This window comes from Paralichthys olivaceus, chromosome 8 (assembly GCF_024713975.1).
Source record: "Paralichthys olivaceus isolate ysfri-2021 chromosome 8, ASM2471397v2, whole genome shotgun sequence".
In the NCBI taxonomy this organism is placed as follows: domain Eukaryota; kingdom Metazoa; phylum Chordata; class Actinopteri; order Pleuronectiformes; family Paralichthyidae; genus Paralichthys; species Paralichthys olivaceus.
In genome coordinates, this window is record NC_091100.1 from 20,756,364 (window position 1) to 20,783,064 (window position 26,701).

General features: G+C 41.2%; 1 protein-coding gene across 2 annotated transcripts in view; it reads left to right on the forward strand.

Moving 5' to 3' along the window:
* Nucleotides 1-872: 872 nt before the first annotated feature.
* The window catches only part of grk4 (G protein-coupled receptor kinase 4), a 44,316-nt gene continuing 18,487 nt past the window's right edge, over nt 873-26,701 (forward strand). For both annotated transcript variants that reach the window (XM_020084274.2, XM_020084273.2), the window contains exons 1-5: nt 873-1,270; nt 17,794-17,889; nt 23,087-23,199; nt 24,261-24,338; nt 24,880-24,980. In XM_020084274.2, coding sequence (XP_019939833.2) covers nt 1,219-1,270; nt 17,794-17,889; nt 23,087-23,199; nt 24,261-24,338; nt 24,880-24,980 — 440 coding nt within the window. In that variant the 5' untranslated portion in view covers nt 873-1,218. The remainder of the gene's footprint in view (nt 1,271-17,793; nt 17,890-23,086; nt 23,200-24,260; nt 24,339-24,879; nt 24,981-26,701) is intronic.

Here is a 26,701-nt window from a genome sequence, read left to right on the forward strand (position 1 = left end):
CTTTTCAAAACAGCTTTTTGTGCTTCACAAAGACAACAAATAATAACAAAGAATACATAACAAGACAACAAGCGAAACAATACAATACAATATCATCAGATATTATGTTTTAATGAAAAAGACCTGAATGATGGGAAATACATTTTCCTATAGGTTATCTCTTGTGTGTCACCTGTGTTTTCAACGGATTTCACTGAGCAAACATCATTCTCTATCCATGCAAATTCAATTTCATACATATAATATGTATATAATGCTGTCTTTTATAGTTCTTTGTGTTTATATTGGATTTTTTTTATTTAGTTACACTTTACTGTGTGTTTATTTCACTATTCCTCTTTTGCTGCTGTAACTGGGAAAATGTCCTCCATAGTGGTACTATTGAAGGATTATCTTATCTTAACATAACTTATCTTTTCTTAACTTTGCTTTTCCTAACTTATCTTGACGTAGCTTATCTTATATTAACTCATCATATATTTTTCTTAACTTTTCACAACTCATCTTAACTTAACTTACCTTAACTTATCTTTTCTTAATTCAACATTTCTTTTCTTATCTTAACTTAGCTCGTGTTTTCTTCACTTGTCTCATCTTTTTTTCTCTTATCTCATCTTAACTTACCTTAACTTATCTTTTCTTAATTCAACTTTTCTTTTCTTATCTTAAGCACACAATCACGCACGACCATGGAAGTAACCAGGAAATTGCATGCATGTATGTATAAAATGCACTTTGCCTGTGAGTGTGTGTGTCTGAGTGTGTGTGTGTGTGTGTGTGTGTGTGTGTGTGTGTGTGTGTGTGTGTGTGTGTGTGTGTGTGGTTGCACTGGTTGTAAAGTGATCCCTCCCACTCCCGCTGGTTCGTTGTGCAGAGGAGGGGCGAAGAGGAGGAGGAGGAAGCAGGAAGGCAGGCAGGGAGAGAGAGGCAGAGAGAGAGAGGTAGGGAGTCAGGCTGTGAATGCTAACGAGCCCCGTTCGCAATCACACGCAGCTCCGTGGGTCGGCTTTGATAAAAAACAACCCGGGTATCAATGGAGAGGACCGAGGAGCAGCGTTAGAACACATACTATGCGCCAGTGCCGCGTCCGCCCCGTGCGCGTGCAGCAGCCTCACCGTCGTCGGCACGTTTGATACGAAGAAGAAGAAAAAAAACCCACAACGTCTTTTTTCCGCTGAGTGAAATGTGTCGCTGCTGCTCCGGACTCACATTCTGACAATGGAGATTGAAAATATCGTGGCCAACACGGTTCTCCTGAAGGCGAGAGAAGGTAAGAGCCATGTAAATGTGTTTTTGTTGTTTCAACCCACCACCACCACCTCCTCCTCGGCGGCTCGGTCACGGTAGAGCCCGGAGCTGTCGGCGGCGGCAGCAGCCGTCCTCCTCCTCCTCCTCCTCTTCCTCCTCTTCCTCGCTGGGATTTACGCTTCCTCCGTCTCCTCATCCCCTTTGCGCAGCGCTTTGTCTCCGGGCAAAAAACACGGAGCGTACCGGGTAGAAGCCCCTCTGATGGTAGCCTCCCCCGGCACCAGCTCACATATATATACATGTTATTGTACCGGGCAGGTTAACACCGGGCCCGTGAAGCAGCGGCGCTGGCGAGGGGGGGATGAACAACGCAGGGAGTGTTTGCAGCATCGCGCGTTGCGTTAGAGGCTGTCGAGTGGATTTTTGCACACAAGCACCATTGGTTTTGCAGATATTCACAATGTAAGGCGATGTGATGGACATTTAACCGTCTCCTCGCCGCACGACGGTGAACATGGAGGGAGTTCAATCTGCGCAGTGGGGCTGAGAGCCTCGCTCTTACCTGTCATTGTAGGTTTGCGTTCAGAGCCTCACCGTGGAGGTGGACGTGCGCTATGATTTGAAAATGATGCGCTGCTTTTCAGCTGGGATGGAATGATAATCTTGTGTTAATGCTGGGTTTAGGTCTAGAGGGGTAGTGGGTGGGGGGTACAGTCCCCCCACCACCACCACCACCGTGTAAGCCCCGGCGGCTACCGCTGCTCGGTGGGCCGGTGATGCCACAGCAGCTCACCTGGAGGTGGTGAAAAGAGAAGGAGAGGAGGAGGAGGAGGAGGCGAGTATCCATCTGTTTTCCAGGAGGTGGCAGAGCAGAGAGGCTGCTCGGTGGCCTGTGAGTGGGCGCAAGGTGGGTGTTCAATACTGGATCAGCACCCAGAGGAGAGAGAGAGAGGGAGGGAGGGAGGGGAGGGGGTGTTGTTACTGCTCAACGATTTTCTCTCGTGTTTTTTTTCCCTCTTTCTAATCGGACTGGACAGCAACAGCAGCGGTGGTGGTGGTGTGTATGGTCCCACAGTATATTGTGCAACTTGATCCATTTTGCACACATACTGAGGCCCTCCCTGCTTTAAAGGCTCGCATTTTATTCAGTGTGCGTCGTCAGCTCAAGACTAAACACTGCTGTGAAATGGATTGTTCACAGCATCACTGAATCCGTTTCATAGCAGCAAACAGCAGCTCCCTTTGAGGCAGGCTCTCCTCCACCTGCCATCAAATGGGGCCAGGCATTGTCACATTGTGCACCGATCAGCTCTACAGGCTCTATACCTGTCAGAATCTGTGGTCACCAGAGGCTCCGGAATGCCTCAGTGATAGATCTGAAGGTATGAAGCGTTCAGAGAGTGGCAGGAGCCTGATGTCTCTCAACATGAGGCCCCAGGATCACTATAATGTACTAAAACATCCTGTCAGTTGCTCTTTTAATAGAAGGTTGTGATCATTTGATCATCGTTTGAAATCATTGCATCATCATCATCAAGTGAAATGACGTGGAGTTGGCATTGTTTTTTATGTTGTGAGGGAATTCAAATTATTAGATTCATCAGCAAAGAAAATTGTAACTCTAATGTTGTTGTCTTTCCAAGTTTTAATGTAGTTGGTACAACATTTTTTTATATTTCTCCCTGACATATGATTCACTGTCTTAAAGGTTCAGAGTGTTTAGGTGAATGTGATCTATTGGCAGAAATTGAATATAAAAAAATCCTAGTGATGTTTTTACTATTTGTTTCATCGAAATTGTAAGAATTGTTTTCTCCCTTACCCTAGAATGGACCCTTTATATTAAAATACTTTATATTTACCTCTGGAGCGGGTCCTCTCTACGGAGGCCGCCATGTTTTTAACAGTAGCCCAGACTGGACAAACTAAACCCTTTTTTAGTTTTTATGATAACTGAAGGCCACCACAGGTTCTCTTTAATGTTTGGAAGGGTAGGGTGTATTCAGGGGTATTCAGCTGCAACATGAAACGTCACCACTAGATATCACTAAATTCTACACACTGAACCTTTAATTATCACAGAGATTAAAACTGCTAATGGCTCCCCATTTATCTGTGTACGGTGCATTTAGGAGACTAATTTGGTTTTATTTACATTTCCAGTGGTAGATGTTCGTAGCTGTCGCAATGTTTCAGTTTGTCACAGAGACAATGCTGGTAGTGTTACAACCCCCAAGTTTAATCCTTTAAATCGCACGCAACCCAAGAGAATACAGCTCCTGTGCATCAGAGGTCGGTGGCTATTCATTTGAGGATTTTGTCTTCAGCCTCTTCGTGCATGCAGGTGGTAATCACAGCAGGACAGTGCATGCAGAGGCGGCTGTTCATCCGCAGGAGCTGGATCCAAGCCACTGAGTCAGCAAGAGTTTGCCCTGCTGATGTGTCCTTGAGCAAGACATTAAATCATTTTTTCAGTAACTCGCTGACCTTGCTGCAAGAGAGGGGAGATGACAGAGGAATTCCCGGTTTGGTGCTCACTCTTAAATGCACTGTGCACACAGAATTGTTTCATAGTGGGTTTGCAGGTTTCTCTATCTCAGAAATAACACTTGGTTATGATCATCCTGCACCTCCATTAGTAGCTTAGAAAACTAGAGTCTTCTCACAAGACGATCAAAAGTTTGACTTCATACCTGTTGATGTGAAACTGGGTGGCCAGGGTGTGCCCGATCTGCAACAGTTGAAATGACACATCGAGGGAAGTGTGAATTTTATTTTACACATACACACGGGAACAAAATGTGGAAAGGAAATCATCCAAATTTATATTATTTAGATTGTATCTTTGCCTCAGAGCTAATCAGACTGCCTAAAGAGAGAGTTGCATGAGGAGAAAGTCTCCAACAGTTGAGGAAGTTATTCCCATAGCTCCCCTGAGAATATATTAAATTTAGAAAAAATGGTGATTGTGAGAATCCCGGGAGGGATTTCTTTTGGCAGAGATGCAACCCACAGTTTATGCAGATTTTAAAAGCCAAGCCAAGTTTACTGGAATATTTTTCAACATAGCAGTACGTGTCCACATTGTTCAGTTTATATTTAGGACCATCACATTAGTAATTGTTTAGTGAGGCACAACCCTGTTCCTACCTGTTATATATAGAATTTGATCAATATATTTTACAAAGGTATTGGTGCACATATTGGCTGATATTCATTGAAAGCTGCATGGCATAAAGCAGTTAAAAGCACTCGATCATTTACAAACAGTGTAGTCATAGTTTGTCCCGCAGACTCCACTGTTTACAATACTTTGCAACACCTGAGTGGGCAGAGCACCCTATCACAGCGCAGCAGATGGTGGTGTGAAGTCTGTTAAAGAAAAAATATGCTTACTCTTCAGCTGTAAAATATCCTGTCTCATTCCATGTATTTGTCAGAGCAATAAATAAATAAAGGGTCTCGTTCTTCTATTCCTTCCACATAAAAAAGATGAGTTTAAAGAGAATGGGAAACAACCGTTGACACAAACTGTTATGTTTCCTGTAGCTTAACATGTAGTTCCACCACAGACAAAAGCAAGCTGTGTCGATCAGCTACTGGAAAATCTTTCGGAGACAGTTTTTCCTTCTTGCAGACCTTGAAAAAACGGATGCAAATCCTAATCTAAGGTTTTACATCTCTGATTTTGCTCTGATATTATTAGATATAATTAGTCTCGCAAATCTCACATCTTGTGTTTCTGGTTCGGCGGATGACACTTAAACTGTTGCTAAATTTAAAAGAAAAGTTGAAAACAAAGAGGTTAACGGTATTTTTTTTTTTAAGTTGACGTTGTGGCTTATGCACTTAACAACTTACTGAAGAACTTTTTAAAGCATTAAAGTATTGTTTTGAAGGATGTAATGCACCACAGAGGCAAGAGGAGGATCGGGGGTTTATAGTTTTTGTTATAGTTTTTTTTGACAGCTCTCTAGCATCTAGGGAACTAGATCAAGTTGCACACACTGACGTAATAAGGTCAGTTGTTGTCAGTAATTTGCCATTTTTACCTCTGTCAAGGAGGTTATGTTTTCCTCTCGATTTGTTTGTTCGATTGTTAGAAAGGATTACACAAAATTGCTAGAGGGATCATCTCAAAACATGGTGGAAGGATGAGTATGGGTCAGAGAAGGAACCATAAAATGTAGCTGTGGATCCAGGATTTTTAAAAATTCTTTAACAGTGTGAGATAGATTTTTCCTTGATTTCTCAGAGCATAATTTTTTGAACTTGGTGAACAAAATCAGGCATGTTAAGGGGACTGATATTTGTGTGCAATGTGGTGCGTATAAAAATCCAGATCTAGTAAATTCAGATATGGTTTCATAAGGGGAATGTTGGGTCTTGGTGGATGTAATTTCAATTTAAATATTGGCAATTCTTGTCAGAATGCTCTTTGACAGCCACAATTTACTTGGACTACTACTTGTGACAGATGTAAGTTATATTTGTCGTTGCTGTTGAGATTACCACATGAGTTTTATATGATGAAATTCAAATCTTTACTTTAGTGAAAATGTTTTCTTTTTGATGTTACAAGGTTAACTGTCATGGTGCTTCTGTCACTGACTTAACTGTCAGTTCCTAAGATTGAGGGCTTGGAAGAGAAATGTTTCACAGCCAAGAAGCAATGAAATGGAGGACAGAGAGAAACAGGATTAACTGGTGCAGCTGAGCTGATATTCAATACAAACACCAGCATTTTTTTAAATTAACATATGTCAACCACATTACATTTTCACACATATTTCATTTATATATGATGAGCAGAGTGACTGGACATGAATATGACACTTCTCTTATCTCTTTTCCCTGGAGTCCCATTTTACTTGTTATTTAGTTTCTGACATTATTGCAACTGTCTACTTTTTAAAAAAACAAAGAAAGAGGGAATGCAGACAGTCCAGTGCTCACATTCCTCTGGCAAACAGAATAAACTTTAATCCCGCTTATGTAACTCATTTCCACCTTACAAATTGGAAACTTTACTTGGATTTTTTGATTTTTTTTACAGTATAACATTACAAATGTCTGATGTCGGTGTCACTAACCTCTATGTGCTCTGCTTTTCACCACAGTTCAAATTGTAGGCCAGCAGGTCCTCTTTGACGACTGGTGAGGGTTTTTTCGTGACGTTAGCCAGCATGACTTTATTAGTCTTGTGGCTATAGCTAAGGCTAACACTTGTTGTCATCACTCTGGGGTGTTTCCTCCAGCTGAGGCTAATAAAACACATTGCTTTGTGACTGTCCCTTGATGTGGGACTCACTTTACAGTTATGACACCCACAAATGGGCCGTGCGTAGAATGAGACTGTGTGTTGCGTTCGCAACCTCTGCAGCATAGCAGTAGCAGCAATGCTTTGCTTGGTGGCTACTGGGATGTTCATTAGCACAACTTCTTGGCAAGATGACGAACCATAAAGAGGCACTTTTTGAGGAACATCATAGGGACGTTGCTCCAGCTTCCTTATGAAATCTTGAATCGGGTTTCTTGCAATGAGAACAGAGCTGATTCCAACAGTATGTAGTTACAGGTTCTTAAGGTTCAAATAAAGATTTGGTTTATCTAAAAAGAGTTTTCAGTGGTTGGGCAGAGTCTGAGCCCAGTAGCCTGCATGTTATATGTCAAGGTTCCTCATGTTTCATCAGTTTAAAGCTAGGCTTGGTAATCTTTGAAATTGAAGCTACATTTGCAGCCACCCCTCCCCTCTGCTCTTCAGTCAAAGCTACTCTCCCAAACACATGAGCGCACACTGCCTGACAACTGCTAGAAGCAGACTTTTCCGTGACTTGCTTGCGAACTTCTTACTGTAGTCCCTGCTTCAGCTGTGTATGTCTCTCAGTCTGAAGACTCTGATCATCCACAGTGATACCACTGGCAGGGTGTGCACAGGCAGGCCGGTTAGTGACAGATAACTACGCCGACCAATCATTTCACTTTCTGGATGAAATGACAATTTATTGATGGTTATCTGGATGTGAAGAGGGTTTCAAAAGTGTTTCAGAAACAAATGACCAACCCTAATTTTGGAGTCTACCCTTGCTTAAATTCTGTCAGTCCTGCTTTCAGATATGGTTCAAAGGTTTTTTTTTTTTTTAATCAAAGATTATCTTTAAGGTGTAATATGTGCTATGTGTTCCACAGTCAAGGGCTCAGTGCTGGAGAGGCTGCTTCTTAGTGTTCCCATCCTTTCAGCGTGGCCATGAAATTAACCAGTGGATGGCTTCATCTGCGAGACAGCTGTAGATAACATATAGATGATTAACCTTACAGTTTGTGCTCTGTCTCACTCAAAACTTCTTCTTGAGCGTCTTGCTCCGGTTTAGTCTCACCACGTTCCATTCACCGTCCTCCCCCTCCTCTCTCCCTCAAGATGCTGAAAACAAGGGTCAGTTTTCAAGCACGTCTCAGCTCAATTTAATGGAACATCTCAAACACAGAGAGATGGGCTGGAGGAAGGAAATGTCTTGCAAAACACCACAGCATGCTGCTGGAATGAGCAGTAGCGTGTGCGTTGTGTGTGTCCTTCAGAAGCTACCTTTGGGGACAGATTTTACACTAAAGACCAGTTACTTTGGGGAAAAAACTGAAATTTTTGGGTGGTTAAGGTTGGTGTGAGGTAATAAGCGGTGAGGGTAAATGAAGGCAAGTCTATTTATTGTACACAAAACTGACCTGTGACGACTTGTGTGTGTGCTCATGTGAAAAACTGCTCTACCTCGTGTAACAACCACTCCCTCGTGCTCGATTGTTGTTGTGTCCCGAAATTTACTCTGATGATGTAATGTGGTTTCACATTTTTGCACATGATTCAAGCCTTTTCTCTCTCTGCCATATGGAGAGAGAAAGAGAGAGAGTGTGGCCATAAAGAATTAACGAAGACATAACAAGAGAAGAAATGTGTTTATATGGGGGAGGGGAACAAGGAGCTGAAATCAGGGAGGGGATGAAAAAGGGGAATAGGGTATGTGAAAGAGGTGAGGATTAGAGGAGCGGTGCAGTGGTGCATGATATTCACATGTTTCTCTTTCCCTCTCTCTCTCTCTCTCTCTCAGCTGATGTGCGAGTATACACATGGATTACCTTGAGCAAACACTGGGCCTTTGCTTTGAATAGGCAACAGAGATACTTGCAGCTAATGTTTTCCTTATCAGAGGCTACTCAGGCCAATCACACACTGTATTGTAGAGTGACTGGGAACACCACAGGCCCATTAATTTATTATGGCAGGACTACATTGTGCCAATGTGCATGTGCATGCTCATATTACAATGGGCCCTAAAGTGACCCTCTCTCATTTCCTACCATTTAAGTAAGGGTTTTGGGAGAGTACTGCAGCCGTCCAATCCGATCCTCCGCAAATGCGGCTGCTGAGTCAAATCAGACGAGCATGGGCTGGTACCAAATACTCACTGGATGGTTAGTTCGTTCAAAAATATCCTGGTAAACAGTGTTATCAGTGTTTTGAAAGTTTGAAAAAATGCTGTTATTGCCAAAATGCAATGGAGTTACTTCACAGCATGTTTGACTTTATTCCCTTTCACTCTTTTTCTTTTTCACTTTTCATTTCATGGGCACATGATTTTTTTAAGTGCATAGATCTGGATTTTGACCTCCATAGTGTTTCTAGGAATGCAAGCATCTAGTCACATGTTTAAGCATGTAGCCAAAAATTTGCGAAGCATTTCGGTCTGTCACTCACACAAACGAAGTGTATTTTCTTGCCTTTTGGTTGTTATTCTCAGTTTCAGCATGTGACATATATTCAGCAACTTCTCCCGTATGGTGATGAAAAATAAAGATGGGTTGGGAAGACAGCAGCAGCGCACCACTCTGTGTTCTGGGTAACATCTGAAAAAAGCTGGGAATCACAGCAGGTTGCCACTAATGCTATTTCCACTCCTGAGTGCTGATTTTTTGTTTATCAAATCTATGTCTTTAATTATCACAGAAGCATTGTTGTCAAATAAATAACTTAATATTTTCAAATATTTTCCATTATACAAAACTTTGTTCTCTCATTCAGTATAGAGTGGATTAAACACTAAATAATATTAGGGGCTGTAACTGCCATTATCAAATGATATACCAATTTAATTGTTAATTAAAACAATGTACTAGAGGTGTGCATCTTCACGATTCATTTCACAACGATGCATCTTGATGCATTTCAATGTTTAACATCCACAATTTTCTATATTACTGCACATGGCTGCATTCTCATCAATTAATAAACTCAGTCAGACAATTAGAAAGTGCTTTAAAAACTGTTTCTATTATTACAATTTTGCTGTAATTTACAAAATGAGGTTTTCAAGTACTGTAAGTAAATAACAGTAAATCTATGATAGCGGTCATTGCTCTCCACACTGATTTGACATTTATTCAGTTTAGACTTTTGTGCTTCCCCCAACCCTTAAACCCTTATAAACTCTGATTATAGCCTTTACTGTATCAAGGTGGCCCTGTCTGGCACCCCCTCAGTAGCGCCACTGCACTGAGGCGCATTACTCCGCTGTTAAACAAGTGACTCTGCTACTCTGATGTTTTCTAATCACTCACACTTAGAGCTGATCTTTATCAAAACCGGATGAATTCATATTCATGTTTCTGGATAAACAGTTGCTTCTTCTGCAGAAATGAAGTTAAAACACAGCGCTGCGTCATAATCTGCAGGAGGAAACTTCTGACTGCAGGTGTGTGTGTGTGTGTCTGCTCATCTCGGTTTTTCTTCACGCACAAACTGATAACCACATGTATTTAGTTCTTATCGATGATGTCAGATCATGTCTCCAGATCATTCTGTTTACTTTAAAGGTTCAGTGTGTAGAATTTAGTGACATCTAGAGGTGAAGTTGCATGTTGAAGCAGAATAATCTTCAACTCACCCTCTCCTTCCCAACATGTGGTGAACTGCACTCTGACAAAGTGACACAGGATGACCGGACCTTTAATGAGCGTCTGTCTGATCCTGAAGCAGCACTGGTTACAATTATTCACTGGCGGGACATTGCTAAAACAATGAACGTAGCAGAAAACATGAATCAATTACACTGTATGTTCTGTCATTGCATCTGTGCAGAGTCGTCCAAGTCTGCATCGCGATGAATCTAAGAATCGAGAAATGTCCTCACCTCTACAATGTACCAAAGTTTCCATAGCTCATTGTGACTTGTCTTGTGTGATCCACTGACTGTACAATTATTCAACAAAATTGCTACCCAAATGACCAAATACCTAAATTTTCTAATGAATGACTTATTATTTAATCATTTGCCAATTAAGCTCTAAAGGGATTTGAAGACAGCATTCAGCAAAACATTCTTTTACATCTGATAACATTATCCAATTTCACTTTTGCTGTTATTAAATGATCTTCACCAAATCAGCATTAAGCTAAAAAAGATGTTGCCTTTTATATGTCACCTGAAAAGAATATGTTTCCTATCTTGTTATGTTTGTATTTGACATATTTGGTATAAAATATGAAAATATACCTGAAACTGCAATACAAAATCTGACTGACTCATTGGACACAGAATTTGTGATTTTAAAATATCAGACAACACTGTCATAGAGGTGTAACGATTCTGAAACTGAGACCGAAACTGACACAAACGTCCTGGCTTGTGACACAGGACCAAACAGCCATCACACCCAAACTTCAACCCTCTGCTATCTCTACTGTTGAGCATTCATTACTGCTATTACTAGTGTAACGACTCTCCTTTCACCATCAAAACTACAACACACGTAATCACTAAATTATAGTTAATCCATGTGATCCCTTTGGTCCAATATGGGCCGAAAAGTTAGGCAACCTTAAATTTGCCACTGAGGAACAAAACAAACTAAGGTGCATTTGGCGAATTGTTACTTCCCTAATTCCTAATGTGATGGATGTATTTATTTGTGGCCAGGATCTGTACTCAAACAATGTAATAACATTTTTTCTATATAACCTCAAATGTATCTTTGACATTTTTACAGCTATCTTTTATGACTTATCAGCTGTTTTGAGCTGATATTGGCAGACATTATGTGTCTAGTCTAGTTTTGCTTGTCTCCAGACAAAAAGTCAACAGATGGAAAGCAATTAAAATGCTATTTAGGTATTTGAACAATTGAGTTTTAATTTAATGGATTACACAGTGATGTCTTCTGTAAGCTCTGTCTTATTTTTACACTTTAGCATTTTGAATATGAAGTAAGTTGTGAACTCTATTTGAACTGGCATTAAAAATATATAAATCTGACTTGGTGGAAGCTGTGTGAACTCTGATATGGTGGGGTGGGGGTGGGGGACTCGCTCTGAGATGATGCTGCCATATTCTACTGTGTGTGACCTCCTCCTGTCTGGCTCCTTCTCCCACTTGAGATGAAAGAGGGAGGAAAGGGAGAGGAGCATTTTTTGGATGGTGTTGCCGGACTGTGTTTGGCTGCACATGCAGTATGAGCATGTGAAAGCTGCAGCCGCTCACAGGGGAGGAAACAGAGCAGAGACAGAGAAGAACCCATGAATGAGCATTTACTAATGCACTCATAGAGCTCACTCCAGACAGACAGAAACATACAAATCAAAGAGCTGTTTAGAACTAAAATGACCTCTGTCTATACAAGAAGTTTGGCTCTGTATCAGTTTTAATCCGCATCCATGTTTGCGTGCATGAAAACACATATCATGTGACCACTATGTATACTGGGCATGCATTTGCTGATGTAAAATGGAATTGCCCTAATAATAGTCTCCTACCCATGTAATAAGTTGTATAATTGTAAAATACATAATTTAACTGCACAACAGCTGTAAAGCAGCAAAGACAACAGTAAGCACTTGTAATTGATTACCCATGTTGTGTTCCATACTGGTAGCTGAGGCTAATGCCCATGGTTTTCTTCTGTAAGGGGGTCATGTGATAGAGCTTGACGAATGCGAAAGGCTAAGTCATGACCAGAAAAGCTCAGTCAGCAAGCGGCTGTGAGTGTTTCCAAACTTTCCCAGACTAAAATGCAGCCCCAGAGTTTTCAAACTAAAACAGGGTCAGCAGCATTTCCAAACTTCTCTGTTTTATTGGCTCTAAAATTCTGCTGTAGTGTGGATGCCATGTTTATCTGTAGCAGAGTTGCAACTGAAAATGCAGTAAAAAATGCTCAGCCTCCTACTTTAAATTGTGCAACAAATTAGATAAAAGTGAGGCCAGGCAGTTGCCTGCTTACACACAGAAGCTTTGTTACATTTTGCTTTGATGCCACTTGGTACTTTATGTCCCCTTTATGAAACGACAGACTGTTGGACTCTTATCAATGGGGAAGACTTTGGTTACATAAAGTTGTTTTAAATGAGCTGAGTATTATGATGGGTTGTCCATTCATCGCTGGCCAAAGCTGTCTGTCGCAGTTCTTTTGTGGCGGTTTGCTTTTGTTGGATAGTTGACAGTAGCAAGTGACAGGAATCATGAGGAAATAGAGAAGGAGAGGATGTGAGGCAAAGTTGTGTGACTCAAACCAGAGATGTGCGTAATGTTTTACACATCTGCCTGCTGTGCAGCCAGGATGACCCCTCTGTCAATAAATCTCCTAAGGAAATTAATGTGCGTCCTCAAAGTCAAGCAGCGTGAGTCTCATTTTGACATCAGCTTTTGTCAGCGTTTAAATCTCGTCACTGCCACACATGCGCAGACCTTGTCCCAGGATTCTGTGCGATGATCTCAGCGCTGGCTTTAGCTCAGCAATGAATGAGCGAAACTGCTCTGAAGCCAGTGTTTATGGAGGGCCTCGTTCTCTCGGAGGGGAGAACCAAAGTTAAATAAATACTTGCTCCATCCTGTCTGCATTAAGGGCCTGCACACATGGCTTTGACGTCAGAGTGACATTAAACAGGGTGGGGTGGCCCAGCCGGCTCTGACAGGCGTGTGCACACACGCACACATTCACTTGCATACACATAGACGCACTCTTCCATACGTCAGCATTAAAATCTCCGTCTTTCTTTTCTAGTCAGTACCTTTGTAACTTTGTCATTTCCCCACGTTCCTCTCAGAGTTTTTCCTTTATTCTTTGTTTCCATGCGACCTCAAGTTTAGGTCACATTTCAGCCACATTGTAGTCGTTTGAAACATAAAACAATTTAAAATAAAACTTTCCTGAGATTAAATTAAAGTCTTTAAATGTCTTGTTTAGTTTGAGGGATAAAACTAAACCTCTGACACCCTGGAACAGTCAATCAGTTGTCAAAATGACAAATTATATTTCTGTTGATCAGGTTATAAACTTAATTGACTAGTTATGACACTGCCAACCTTTGTTGATCTTAACACTTAAGGCCCTTTCAGATTAGCTCTTTTCTGACATGAACTCCGGTGAAAGTCTGCACATTTGGGTCTTGACTTTCTCCGGACATTGCCTCCTCTCTCTCATATGGACAACCCAGCAGGAGATTCTCCACTCAGCCGAGTTCACAATAACACTGTATCTCTGGAGTGAGGAGTTGCAAAACAGGCAGAGATCGAATGTGACACATAAATTCTGCTGCAGAGATCATATGTTGTTATTTACAACACGTCAAACACCACTCTCTTGACATCTTCGTCGGTGTCTTCTATGTGTATGGCACCGCTTTACGCTTGCACGTTTTAAAGCAGCTTTAGTAAGTGATTTGCACTGCGTATGGCCCTTGGTTTGCACTAAGCTGTCCGCTGGGTTCAGAGCTTTTTTTCCACACTTTTACACTACCAATAACAAACTATGTGACTGTTAAAACATGCCTTACATTCCTACCTGATTTGAAAATGTGTTTCCATTATATAGCTTTCCTCCTGAAATAAACGTAAACTTGCGTCATATAATTTGGTGAATTCATACACTCAATATTAGCCTTTACTCCATTGTGCATCCTGTGCCTGGCTGGATGCTTTGTTTCTATTGGACACACAAGGGCTCGTCATGTGCTTTGCTTTGGCGCAGTGAATAAACGATCTTGCAAGACACAGGCCATTGAAGAGAATTGGTTTCAGAGGGCAGCAGTGACTGTGTTGTGTTCTATCTGAAAGGAACTTTAAATTTAGCTTTCGTAATATCTGCTCCTGACAATGATGAAGTTAATCTCTGACAATGTCTTGTTGTTTTGTTGAACTCGTTTGATTGTATTCATTAATCATTCTGTGTTTTTTCAAGTATGTGAAATTATTTCTGCTGGAAAAAAAAGCAGTCATTTGTAACTGGAGGATCATCACACAATAATAAGTCAGTTCAACATCTAACTCAGTTTCTTTTCACTGCTCTCTCTTTTTGTGTGTGTACATGCCCCGGAGCCCCACAACAGGTTTGCCAACATGCCTGTCAGTGTCTACATTGGCTCATTGAGACCAGTGGGACTGTATGGGCTTCGTTAACGACATCAACATGTAGCTGCTCATATTGCTCCTGTGGCGCAGTTAAATAAAATGTTCTTTTTCAAAGGGGTGTGCTACTATTGCACGTCCAAATAATTTGTGACAGCTTGTTGCATCTGTGTTTGGTGGCTGTTGTGTACTTGAGGCACAGGACAAGATTAAAAAGTGAAAACAGGTCGCAAACTGTACATACAGTATGCCTGAGTCCACGTGTGCTTGTAGGGCGTTGTTTTGCCAGTCTTTGACCACATTGACCCCTGTATGTGTTTGTATTGAAGTTGTCACGTGTCACTGTCGGGCCAGCTGGTGTGAACTTAGAGGGCAGAGGATTTCCCTCCCTGTCATCCTGAAACTGTCACAGTCTACATGGTTCACTTGAGCTCAGGCTGGTTCATCAACTTTGTGTTTATCAACACAAAGCTGAAATGTTGGGGTAAACAATGTGTGTGATAGTTGAGTGTTGTGTGTGTCTATGGCGCAAATGTTTTGAGTCCTGCATTCTCTCTCACTAGTGTCCTATTGTCTGAACATCTTTTAAATGATAAAACACAAGACAAAATAATAAAGATAAATAGTACCTGCATTTACAAATTTTGTAGGACCTGGTGTTGACCCTTTATCACATTTTTTCTACTCATGCCAACAGTGTTGGTGCATTTTGACATCTTTGAGAGTTCGAGTTGGTGGCAATAATGCGCAAATTTGTTTGCCAGTAGACCTTAGAAAAAGCAGAAGTCATTAATTATTGAATACATTTTCTTTTTATGTTATTACATCTTGTGTTTGTAAGCATCTCATTGCTGTTGCTGCTTTTCCAACCTTTGTGGAGCTCTGCCATGGTATCCAGACAGGTATCACAAATTGAGGCCCTTCGATTATTCAAATTTAAATATGCTTTATTTGCAAAATTGGACAGCGGGTTCTTAGTTTGAGTCCCAGTTCAGCCGGAGTCTTTCTGTGTGGACTGTCATTTTCTGTCCGTGTCTGTGTGGGTTTTCTCTAGGTACTCCAGATTGATCACAGTCTAAAGACATGCAGATAGGGGTTAGGTTACAGCTGGGATTGGCTCCAGGGTATAGATAATGGATGGATGGATGCTTTAAAATGAATTAAGCCTTTTTGTTAGGTAACATGTTACATACAGTGCAATGCATTGAGAAAGACAACAGAAACAATATGATGATTCTTACTTACCAATGACAAGACTATCTGATTTAAACTGTTGAATTTTCAACTGCTTTTAATTTAGGTTAAGTTTTTTACAGCTGCTCATGGTTTAGAATGCGTAACTTATGAAAATGTGTCTTGGTCTGTTAAAATCAGGACTTTGTAGAAAACATGTTTGAATGCTTTAAAGAGAGTTTTTGAAAAAAGCATTGTTTTGTTTCAGCATTAAGATAGATAGATAGATAGATAGATAACTGTTTGGTATCGAAATTCAAGCGTGTCATCAAATAAAATTACCAGAATCCAAGCCGGCTGTAAAAAGTTTGGCAAATTAAATAAAAGTCATGGAAAGCGATTGGCCTCTGACATTTATATAGTTTCTTAGATGGTACAAAGAATTGAAGGCTCCATCAGATGTTTTATATTAATGGCACTTAGTGTTTCCTTTGAGAAAGAGCAGCTGTTTTTTATTTTATCAACAGTAAAGAAGAGAACTTTAGTTACATAAACTTATTGAGTGTGATGTCTTTTTTTAGCTAAAGCCGTAAGGGTTCTTTTATTTCAATCTGTATTGTTGATATTTCCAACGATACATACCCCTACATTTGGCTTTAAATCAGAGTTCTAACAAATGAAATAAAAAATGTTTATAAAGGATATGTACACTACTCAAAAAAAGTAAGGGAACACTTCCATCACACATCAGATCTTGATGAACGAATTATTCAAGTTGGGGGATGGGGGCAGATAGAGGAGTTTAATTTACAAATCCGCCCTAATCATTCACCTATCATGTCACCCCACTAATGATTATTCTTACCACCAGCACAGAGGTTATGTTTTTGCCTCTCTACAAAGTGTCCATATTTGGGTTTGTAGGTTTGTCAGCAGGATTATGCAAAAACTACAGAACAGATTTCCACGAAACATAGTTGAAGGATGAGACATGGACCAAGAAAGATCCAAGGATTATTTTTTTTCACCTTCTCTAGGGTGTTTTTTGACATTCTCATTGATTTCCCAGGAAATGATGCATGGATCTTGATGGAAAAAATCAGGCATAATAAGAAGACTGATATCTATGAGTGTGTGCAATTTAGTGTAGCTTGAATGAATTTAAGCTGTCTGTTGGGCCTTGGTGGAGTTATGTGCTCCACTGACTTTAAAATGTTAATCATTATGTCAGAAAATAAAGTAAAACTTCCAACTCACATGAATAAAGTGATGTTTTACAGAGATGAATTTAAATAAAATCTTTGCAATTGAGGAGCTGTAAACAACGAATGGTTGCAATCATTCATACACAAACTCATGCGTGCGCACACACACGCATACATACACTCTGTCTGCCTCCAGGAGTAAATACCTCAGTTCAACTCTGATGTGACTGTTTCTCTACACTTGCACCCATCCTTGCTGCTGTTGGAATGTGCATGTGAAATATATTGGTTGCCCTCTGGCAATTTGAAGAACCTGGTTGTACCTAGAGGTCACCAATTCCCTCACACCAGGGTCTTCTGATCTGCAAAAAGAACTTCCCAGTACCACTCTCTCTGTGTGTGAGATAACCCATGAACGTTATGTTTGGCTTATGTTTGACTGAGCTCCAGGGAAAGAGCTGTGTGTGTGTGTGTGTGTCTGATGATCTTTGAAGCTGTCAACATTCTTCACCACATGCTCTGTCATGATGCATAGAGGTGACTGGTGAGATGAACCAGCTGTCCCTGCCTGTGGTTACTGCAAGGTCAACATGCTCACACACACACACAGACACACACACACACACACACACACACACACACACACACACACACATGGCAGGGTGTCTTCTTGTCAGTGTTTTGAAATTGCCATCAAATGGATGTGGTTGAAGACTCAAGTACAGTGCTTTAACCGTGATTGATTGATGTGCTGATTTAAATCTCTTCTCTCTGTGTCTCAGGTGGAGGTGGGAAGAGAAATGGTCGCAGTAAGAAATGGAAGGAGATGCTAAAGCTTCCGCACATCAGCCAGTGTGAGGAGCTCCGTCGCACCATTGGTAAGAAATGAGGGAATGCATGTGTGTGCGTGAGGCAGAAAGATAACGTGCCATGCTGTGTCTTTGGGGTGTGTCTGACTGTGGGAGGAAGTTCAGATTGGACTTCCTTCCTGTTTCTACCCGTCTCCACCCGTACAGGCAAGGGACAGGAAACACTGTGTGTGTGTGTGTGTGTGTGTGTGTGTGTGTGTGTGTCTGTGTTTGTCTCTGTGTGTGTGTGTGTGTGTCTCTGTGTGTGTGTGTGTGTGTGTGTCTCTGTGTGTGTGTGTGGGACACAGGGAATCCGTGTAGAAGCCGTTTCTTTCTTAATATTTTGTGTGTCTACATCCAAATCTAAATATCGTCAGTCCTACTTCCTTCCTGTTCTCTGCATCCAGGTTTGACTCAAGGGTAGAGGCAGGATTTTCTCTATGGCCCAGAAAAGTGCTCTATGCTTGGGTTTTATTTCCACATCCATTCCACACACTGAGGTTCTCTGAATGCCACAGCACTCCGTGTGTTTGTGATGGTGCCTGTATGTGTGTGCGTAATAGTGCGTCACAGCTATCCCTGCCAGAGATTGCAGTGCAACCCTCCCCCACATTATCTCCCTCCCTCATTGCTATCTCCTTGCCTTCCCCTCCAACTATCTGTATCTCTCTCTCCCTCCATCCCGCTATCTACCACTTCAGAACAGGATTCATGAAGAGAGCGTGAGTGAAAATAAGAAACAAACAAACAGGTTTTTACAACGGGCAGACAGATATCTTAAGGAAAGGAACGCGGGATAGAAACACGAGGGAGGCAGAGTCAAAGAGATGTGGCTGCTCGTCCTTCTATCTCTTATGCAGTGTTGATTGTGTTCCTCATGGAGGTGTCTTCATATCACAAACCATCACCCACGGATCCAATTAACATAAACTTGAATGTATCTGTCATCAGCAGTGGAAAAAAAAAAAAGATATCTACTCAAAAACAGCCCATAAGTGTGAAAAAGCAATGGGATTTTCATATCTTGCATATATATTGCCATTTGGATTATAACTTTGCAGAGGATTCAAAAGAATGGACTGTATGTGCCTCTATTTGTGTGTGTGTGTGTGTTTGTGTGTGTGTGTGCGCGTGCGTGCGCACACGCCCAGCAGCTGTTCAGGGCTACATACGTCACTATTACATAGACACTATTGCATAATTTCCCTATCACACTGAGTGGAGGATCAAAATAATCCCCCTTGGGAACCTAAACACACAGACGTGTAGGCATGTGCATATACACACCTGCGACACGCACACACATGACCATGCACCACGTAGGCAAAGTGGATAGAAGGATACAGTAAAGCAACTGATAACTGTGTCTTTGTTGTGTCTTGATAATGTCAGGCATTTGACCTTAGCCTTGACAAGTGTGCAGTACTTCTAGGAAGCCTAGATTACATTATGTCGACTGCAGCCACTTTGTCTGCCGGCCTTAGACCACTTTACCTTTCTGTTCCTCTCCTTCTGTCTCCCACTGTCTTCTTTATTCTGGTGTCCATGCAGCACGTATAGTTCATGTGCATCTTTGCTTTTGATCACTGACATGTTAGCTTTGTTTAACCTCCTCCTGAAAACTGTGTGCACACACAGTTTCACACACTTGCATCTGTGCACATTTTAGAGGCCATTCACTGTCTCATTAACTCGCTCTGTCTTGGCCTAAATTGGAGTTTTAATTAAGTTGTAATTGCAGCTCACTTCACTGGCTCTGTCAGTTACTAGTCCAGACTAGTTCAAGCTTTTCAACTGCTCCCTCTCACTTTTGACTCATTTCCTGGTCCATTTTTCTTTGACACCTTGCTGTCTCATACACACACTCTCTTGCTGTATTTCCCCCACTTTCTTTCATAGTTGTTTATTTTCCTTATTTTCCTAACACACACACACACACACACACACACACACAAACACACACACGTATGTTTTACAAACATGACCTGTGGATACAGTCCAGAGAATTGGCATTATCACCACAAACTCTCTTGACATCTTCCTCTGTGTCTTCTACATGCGTGACACTACTTTTTCACCCGGAGATATTTGTTTTCTTTTTTGTCTATGTTAGATGTGTCATCAATCCCCCACTCACTCGCTGTGAATGCAGCGGGGGATCCCCTGCTGTGTTCTCACATCAGATTCTGCAGGTTTTCTGCTTACTTTTTTTACTAGAGGGCCAGGCGGAGAAAGTTTGCAGATAATCCAAAGGCTCGCACTTGGACATTTGCATTCACACATGTTCTGTACCTCCTCCGTACCTCCTGACGAGAATCTGCAGATTTTAGAAAGTTGTATTTTTCACCATTAAGTTCTGAAAAACATAAATAGTGTTTCTGGGTGTTGCCACATCACAGTTCTTTGTGTAATGACCGTAAAATAACACGTTCATGCTGAGACTGCTCCACGCCTACTGAGAAATTGGAGATGGTGTATGATAGAAGAGGCCTTTCACCACATTAACAATTACGATGTCTTCCAAACTCTATGACAAATTAAATTAAATTAGCTTTTTTGGTTTGCCACTATTTGCCACATTTTTGAAGGGAAGGCTCAGAACATCTCCACATGGTTTTATGTATGTATGGCTGGGATACTGATGCTTTCCCCAGTCTATCTATATGTTCAGTACACAATTGTGGTATGTTGAAAACCATATATACACTATATGCCTATACTATATACTATAAATATTTTTTGTTCTTCACTAAAAGTTCTCCCCAAATTTGTGCCATGTGTGTAACCTTTCTGAGTTGCCTTACATATTTAGTATAAAACGATTCAAGTCTTACGGATGTAAGATGTGAAGTTCAAAAGGTTCTAACTTGTAAAATAAAACTTAGGACACACTGGCTGTCATTGAGGCGTATTATTTTGAATCAGATGAGTTACCCAATGGGAAAGTTACTGAAAACATGGAAACCCTTTCAAGAACATTGTACGACAGTTTTTGTGATTCTTGCTCCACCACTTGGAATGTCACCTCAAACAGTGACCAGTTTTGCTGTGATTCAGCAGAGGGTGGGATCTAACGGCCACTTTGGTAATTAGATGGAAACCATCAGAACCTGTTCTTAAACAAGACACTGAAACTGAATCCGGAGGCTTGTTGTAAACTAGAGTGTCATCCCAAAATCATTAAAATCTGTCGCTGTAATTAAATGCAGTAGGAGGTAAGTTAAACTTCCATGAGAATCTAATTGCTAAAAAAATTGACTCTTCTGTTTTTTGTTTGCGGAGGAGCAGAAGCTCACAATCCAAACTTAATAACCTTTAAGTGGAAATGTTGACCTGTGATGTTAAGATGTGATTAACTTGAGATTTTGAGAGAAGTCAACACATTTGTTTATAAAGAAGTAAACAAAGTTGCATATTATATTTACATGGATAATAATATTCCAACAATTGACCTTACAATTGACCTTACTCTGAAAAAGAAATTTCTCCATTCATGATGTTTACATGAGTTGCTCATAGAATAGTTTCTGCAAACTTTCTCCCCCTGGCCCCCTAGTATTACATCCAAATACATGACTGTGTGTTATTTGACTGTAAACAGCTCAAACAGTGCTTTCCTCACCTGGCTTAATGTTACAGGGTAAATGCTCCAGAGTTTAAATAAAGTGCTCTAAACATTTTTTGCTGCACATATACCGTAAAATTGCTCTCATCAAGCAGGAGTGTGGGGGGGAATTTCCAAACTGCGGCTCACAGCTGAACACAGCTGATAGGAAAACACCAAAGCAAGCCTCTAGAAACTTGGTGATCAAAGATGAAAAGGCGATGTCTAAAGGCAGTGAGATTTTCTTAAAGAGCTTTTGTTCTTCAAATTTAAAACACAGTGGTAACACAGAGAAAAAGGAAGCAATAAAGTATTTCTTCTCTCTTCTGTTTGCTAACAAACTGATTACTCAGATTTTGTGGTTGTACAAGTGGTGATTCTGAATGCGGAGCGCTGAGCTGCAGAGCAGAGGGGATTGCTGTGCAATAAACACTGCAGCTGGGAGGGCTGTTGTGGAGATTTGATTTAGCCTGCTGTGGGAGGTTGTCCTGTAGCTGTCACTACTCAGAAATGTTGATTCCATGGATCCATCCTCCTTCTCCTCCTCCTCCTCTTCCTCCTCCTCTTCAGTTCACAAGTGTGCATGTGTATGTGAATGTGTGTGGCCTATTTTTGTTTGTATGTTTATCTTGTCTTTCTGTATGTGTGTCCCTACTGTCAGTCAGTGATGGAAAACGTCCTGGGTCTTCTTCCTCATTTGGAACCAGAGGAAATATGACTCAATTGGATGCCATTAGTCCTAATAAGCTGGGGCCAGCTGCACGGAAAACACTAACACGCACACACACACACAAATATGCTAACACACATACAGAAAGCATGGATACAGACAAACTGTTGGTTTATTTTGTAGGGTAGTGTAATATAAGCAAATGTAGCATATTTTTTCCTCACTCACTTCCTGTTTGACTGTTTTCTCAGTTTCTGTTTACTGCATTTTTTAGGGAGAGAAAAAGTGTTTCTTGTTAGACTGTAAAATTGTAGCCCTGTCTGGAGTTGTATTATGTGTGTCTTTGGTTTGAATGACAAGTTACACAAGTTTACTTTCTAGTACAGTAGTAAACAGCAATTTATAGATTGGAATAACAGAGGTAAGGTGGTTGTGTATAAAATGTGTTTCAGCTTTCAAAAGACATACTGTAAGCTAACATTAGCAGAACAGAGGCTAGCTAAATTAGGAATGTGGCTCTTTTTATTTTATTTAAACAGTTATGTTTAGTTTTTAAGAAGAAAAGAAAAAAATCCTTCTGATTTTAGAAACCAGTGAGCTAAGCTAAGCTTGCACACTGGCGCATAGCTGCGGACAGAGACATGAAAAAGCATTTGTTTCTTACTCTGGTGGATAAGAGAAATAAAGGTAACATTTCCCCCAAAACAACCTGCTCCTTTATACATGGTAATGTAGTAGATCCCAATGTTATTGATATGAAAGTCTGAGTCATTGCATGACAGAAATATCAGAAAACCTTTCGAACAATTATTATGTTTTGTCATTATTTCCACTCTGGTTGTTGGGATCTGATGCCAGGTTCAGAAACACTGTTATATTGTATTAATTTGTGTAATAACATTTCTTCATCTGCCCCCCTGTGTCTCTTTCTCCCTCTCCTGTCCTCCTCTTAGAGAGGGACTACACAAGTCTATGTGAGAAGCAGCCCATTGGGCGGCTGTTATTCCGACAGTACTGTGACACCAGGCCAGAGCTGAAACGCTGCATTGAGTTTATGGATGCTGTGGTAAGACTTAAATAAGTCTATTTTCAGTTCTATCACTAACATCACCCCATTCTTTCACACATCTCTTTTTCTTGTCTGTCCCTGTGTTCTCTCTTTCATGGGACTGGCATGATTCGGCCCCGCAGAGCAAGAAGTAGGAGAGGAAAGTCATTCTTGGTCTTTTGCCTGCTCTTGTTGGCGGCAGCACGAGGTGTTGGTGGGGTGGGCGTGCGGGGTGATTAGCGCCTTAGACAGGCTGTCAGAAAGCAGACCCCCCCCCCCTTCCTCTATGCACTCCTCCATGAGGTCAAACCCACGTCAGAGGCATGTCCCCTGGGTGAGCAGGCAAACACAGGCCCGAGCTTGTGTCTAGGCCCCTGGAGGTATGCGAGAAAGGAAAATGGGGGAATCATGCTTATTTAATAAGAACCTACATTAGTCATTTTCAAGGTAGGCAGACCGGCACGTACATATGCACACTGGGAGTCACACATACTTGCACTGGCTGACAAAAACTCAAGAAATGAAACAAAGATTTTGGAGCTCAACATGCTGTTAGTCCCACTGAGAACTCCATACACTGCCTGTGATGTGTAGTGGCACGACTTGGTCCCATTCCAGCCTGCTGAGCTTGTTTTCAAACAAAACATACGGCTCGAGGCAGTCAAACTCTAGACCATCTCCCTGCCTACATGTATTTGACCAAAAACACAATCTGTGATGGTGCAATGGGGTGAGATCTGAGGCATCATCCTGGTAGGTGACAGATGTAACGGGCTATGTGTGAAGATGAACACGGTTGCCAGTTTGTTGCTTTGACTAAGATGATATTTGGTCATCAGTAACATCTCTATTTGTCTGCGGTCCCACGCTCAGTCTTATTTTAATTTTTCTCTGTCTTTCTGTTTATTAACCAACCCCCCATCCTTCCTTCTGGCTCTTCCTCCCTTTCTTAACCTTTTTCTCTCACTTTCTGGGTATTTTCTCTCTCTGACCTTATTTGGAGAAATATAAAAAATGGCTGAATGAGCATGGCGTCCTGCGCTGGTGTAGTAGCTCACGCGTCTATTCTTCTCCGACAGGCCATGTATCAGCTCGCTCCTGATGAGAAGAGGAGGGACTGTGGACTGAATGTTTTAGACACATACTTTAACAATGGGGTGAGAAACACGCACACATGCTAACAGAGCTTGCTGATATGGACACAAGAAATTATTTTGATATGAGTCAAAGATGATGTTTGTTCACATGTGCAAAAGTGCATAATCCTTTTATCAGTTCATCATTTTCATCCGTGTGAAATTTTTAAAGCCTAGCACCCCTATCTGCATAGGGCTGTGTTTACACTGTGTTTTTGTTTTTGGGTGTGGGTTAATGTGCAGAAATGACTAAGACTTATCTGTACTTCCTTTCATGTTAGAGGAAACGTCTTGTCCTTTACTGCAAAGAGCAAGAAATGTGCTTGCCAAAATTAGTTTGGTCTAGTTTTTTTATGTATAAATGTGTTGCATACATACACCACATACTCTTGTGTTCAACTACTGTATAACCACACAGAGATCTCTGCCATCTCCACTAGACAGACTATTTGGGTTTGTAAATAGAGAGAGTCGAGTGGACATATAACGTTTTGATCAGTTTTATTATTACACCAACATCTCACTTCTGTTTGTCTCCATCTGTGTCTCTTAAACACACAAGTCGGCAGCCCATCTGCCGGACGTCCCCCAGGATGTAGTCGCTGGGTGTCGGGAGAGGCTGGAGCAGAGTCCGTGTAAGGAGCTCTTCAATGACTGCACAAAGTAAGTCTGCATCTTCCACACACGTGGCATTGCTCTGTGACCATACTCTCCTACACTATTAACTGACCTGCTTTTCTAGGTTTGTGATCAGCGGTCGAATACTCACAACGCTCATACCGTTAATGTGAGCGATGCATGTTATTTGGAAGTGAATCATGTTTTTGTTTTTCTTTACTATTTAGCCTGTCAAAGTGCAGTGGCACCAACAAAATCTCATTCCTGCAAAAGTCATGTGTGTGTTTGTAGATTCCATGGACTAATGCACCCTGTCACTAGTGATGATGAGGCAGCTGGCACTGGGTGTGCAGCAACACACACACACACACACACACACACACACACACACACACACACACACACACACACACACACACACAGGGACTTGTAAAAACACACGCACGGTGGATGTGAATGAAAAAGAGCAGTGGGCAGGGAGAGCATCCGGATGGTTGGCATGAAAACAACAGCCACCTCAGTGTTCCCTGCACACACACAAACGCACACACATGCTTGCAGGTGTTTCTGCTTCCTGTTCTCAGAGCCAGGAGAGGCAAACAGGCCGTAGATTATTACCCCCAAATGTACTTCTCATTGCACACACACACACACACATAAATATACATCATGCTAATTTGTCACGTTTAGCTTGGTAATATATTATATATCTATTTAAATGTGTCAGTGCATTATATTTTCTACCACAGTCCCGTCCTTGTGTTGACTTTCCTCTGACGTGCTGTTATTGATGAATTGCAGTAGGAGAAGTTAATGATCCTGAATGCTTGAGCTGCACCGTGTGCTGATTGGTTGGCTGGAGCTGTTGTCGGAAGTCATTGATTGTTTTATTTATTCTCAGATTAATTAAAGGGAAGTCAGACTGTTACTGTAGAATAATGTTGTGAGTAAACTGTGGTTGGTAAGAGAAGTTCATGAAGAAGGGTCAAAAGAGCATCTTTCTTTTCTTCTGTATGAGCATATTTATTTGTGAAGGACACCTGAGATATCTTCAGGAATAGTCCTGTTGAAATTAGAAATATTTCAGTGTTCAGATCTGATTTAAGTATACTTTTTGAAGGGAGTACAGATTTTGATGTGGATTGTGATGCCACTCTGATGCCACATGTACGCAGTAAACTACTATACATCACATCTTACCTTATCTTACTGCATTTTATTAGTCTCATTAACGTTTATGGTAATATAGATAACATCATAACAGAGCATGTACATCGCAGTACAATTCAGTCCTCGTCAAATCAATAGGGTAAAAAATAACATGTTTCCTTAATCCTAGAAGCTGTATTTCTGCAAATTCTCAACTTTTAGCCACACAGACAGATGGATTTGGACTGAAAATGCTGCAACTGGCCTCTGAGTCACTTGAGCTTCCCCTGGGAATACTGGAATCTTCTAGATGAAACTCAGGAGAAGTGGGAACCGATGGGAAAACACTCACTTATGTTCTCAGCCTCTACTCATGTTTTGGCAAAACACACGCAAAGAGCTGTTCCCGAGCTGTTGGATTTATAAAATCAATAACCCACATGCTCCAGAAGACTTGCCTGGCCATTCGTGGCGGCTGTGCAGGCAGATCTGCTGTTGCCAAAACGTTTTGAAGCTGTGATTAAGTTGTTTCCCATGCATGTTTAATTTTTTCTGGACTGGGTGATATTTAAACAAAATTCAGTTTATCTGTATTTTATTCACACTTAGGATTTGCT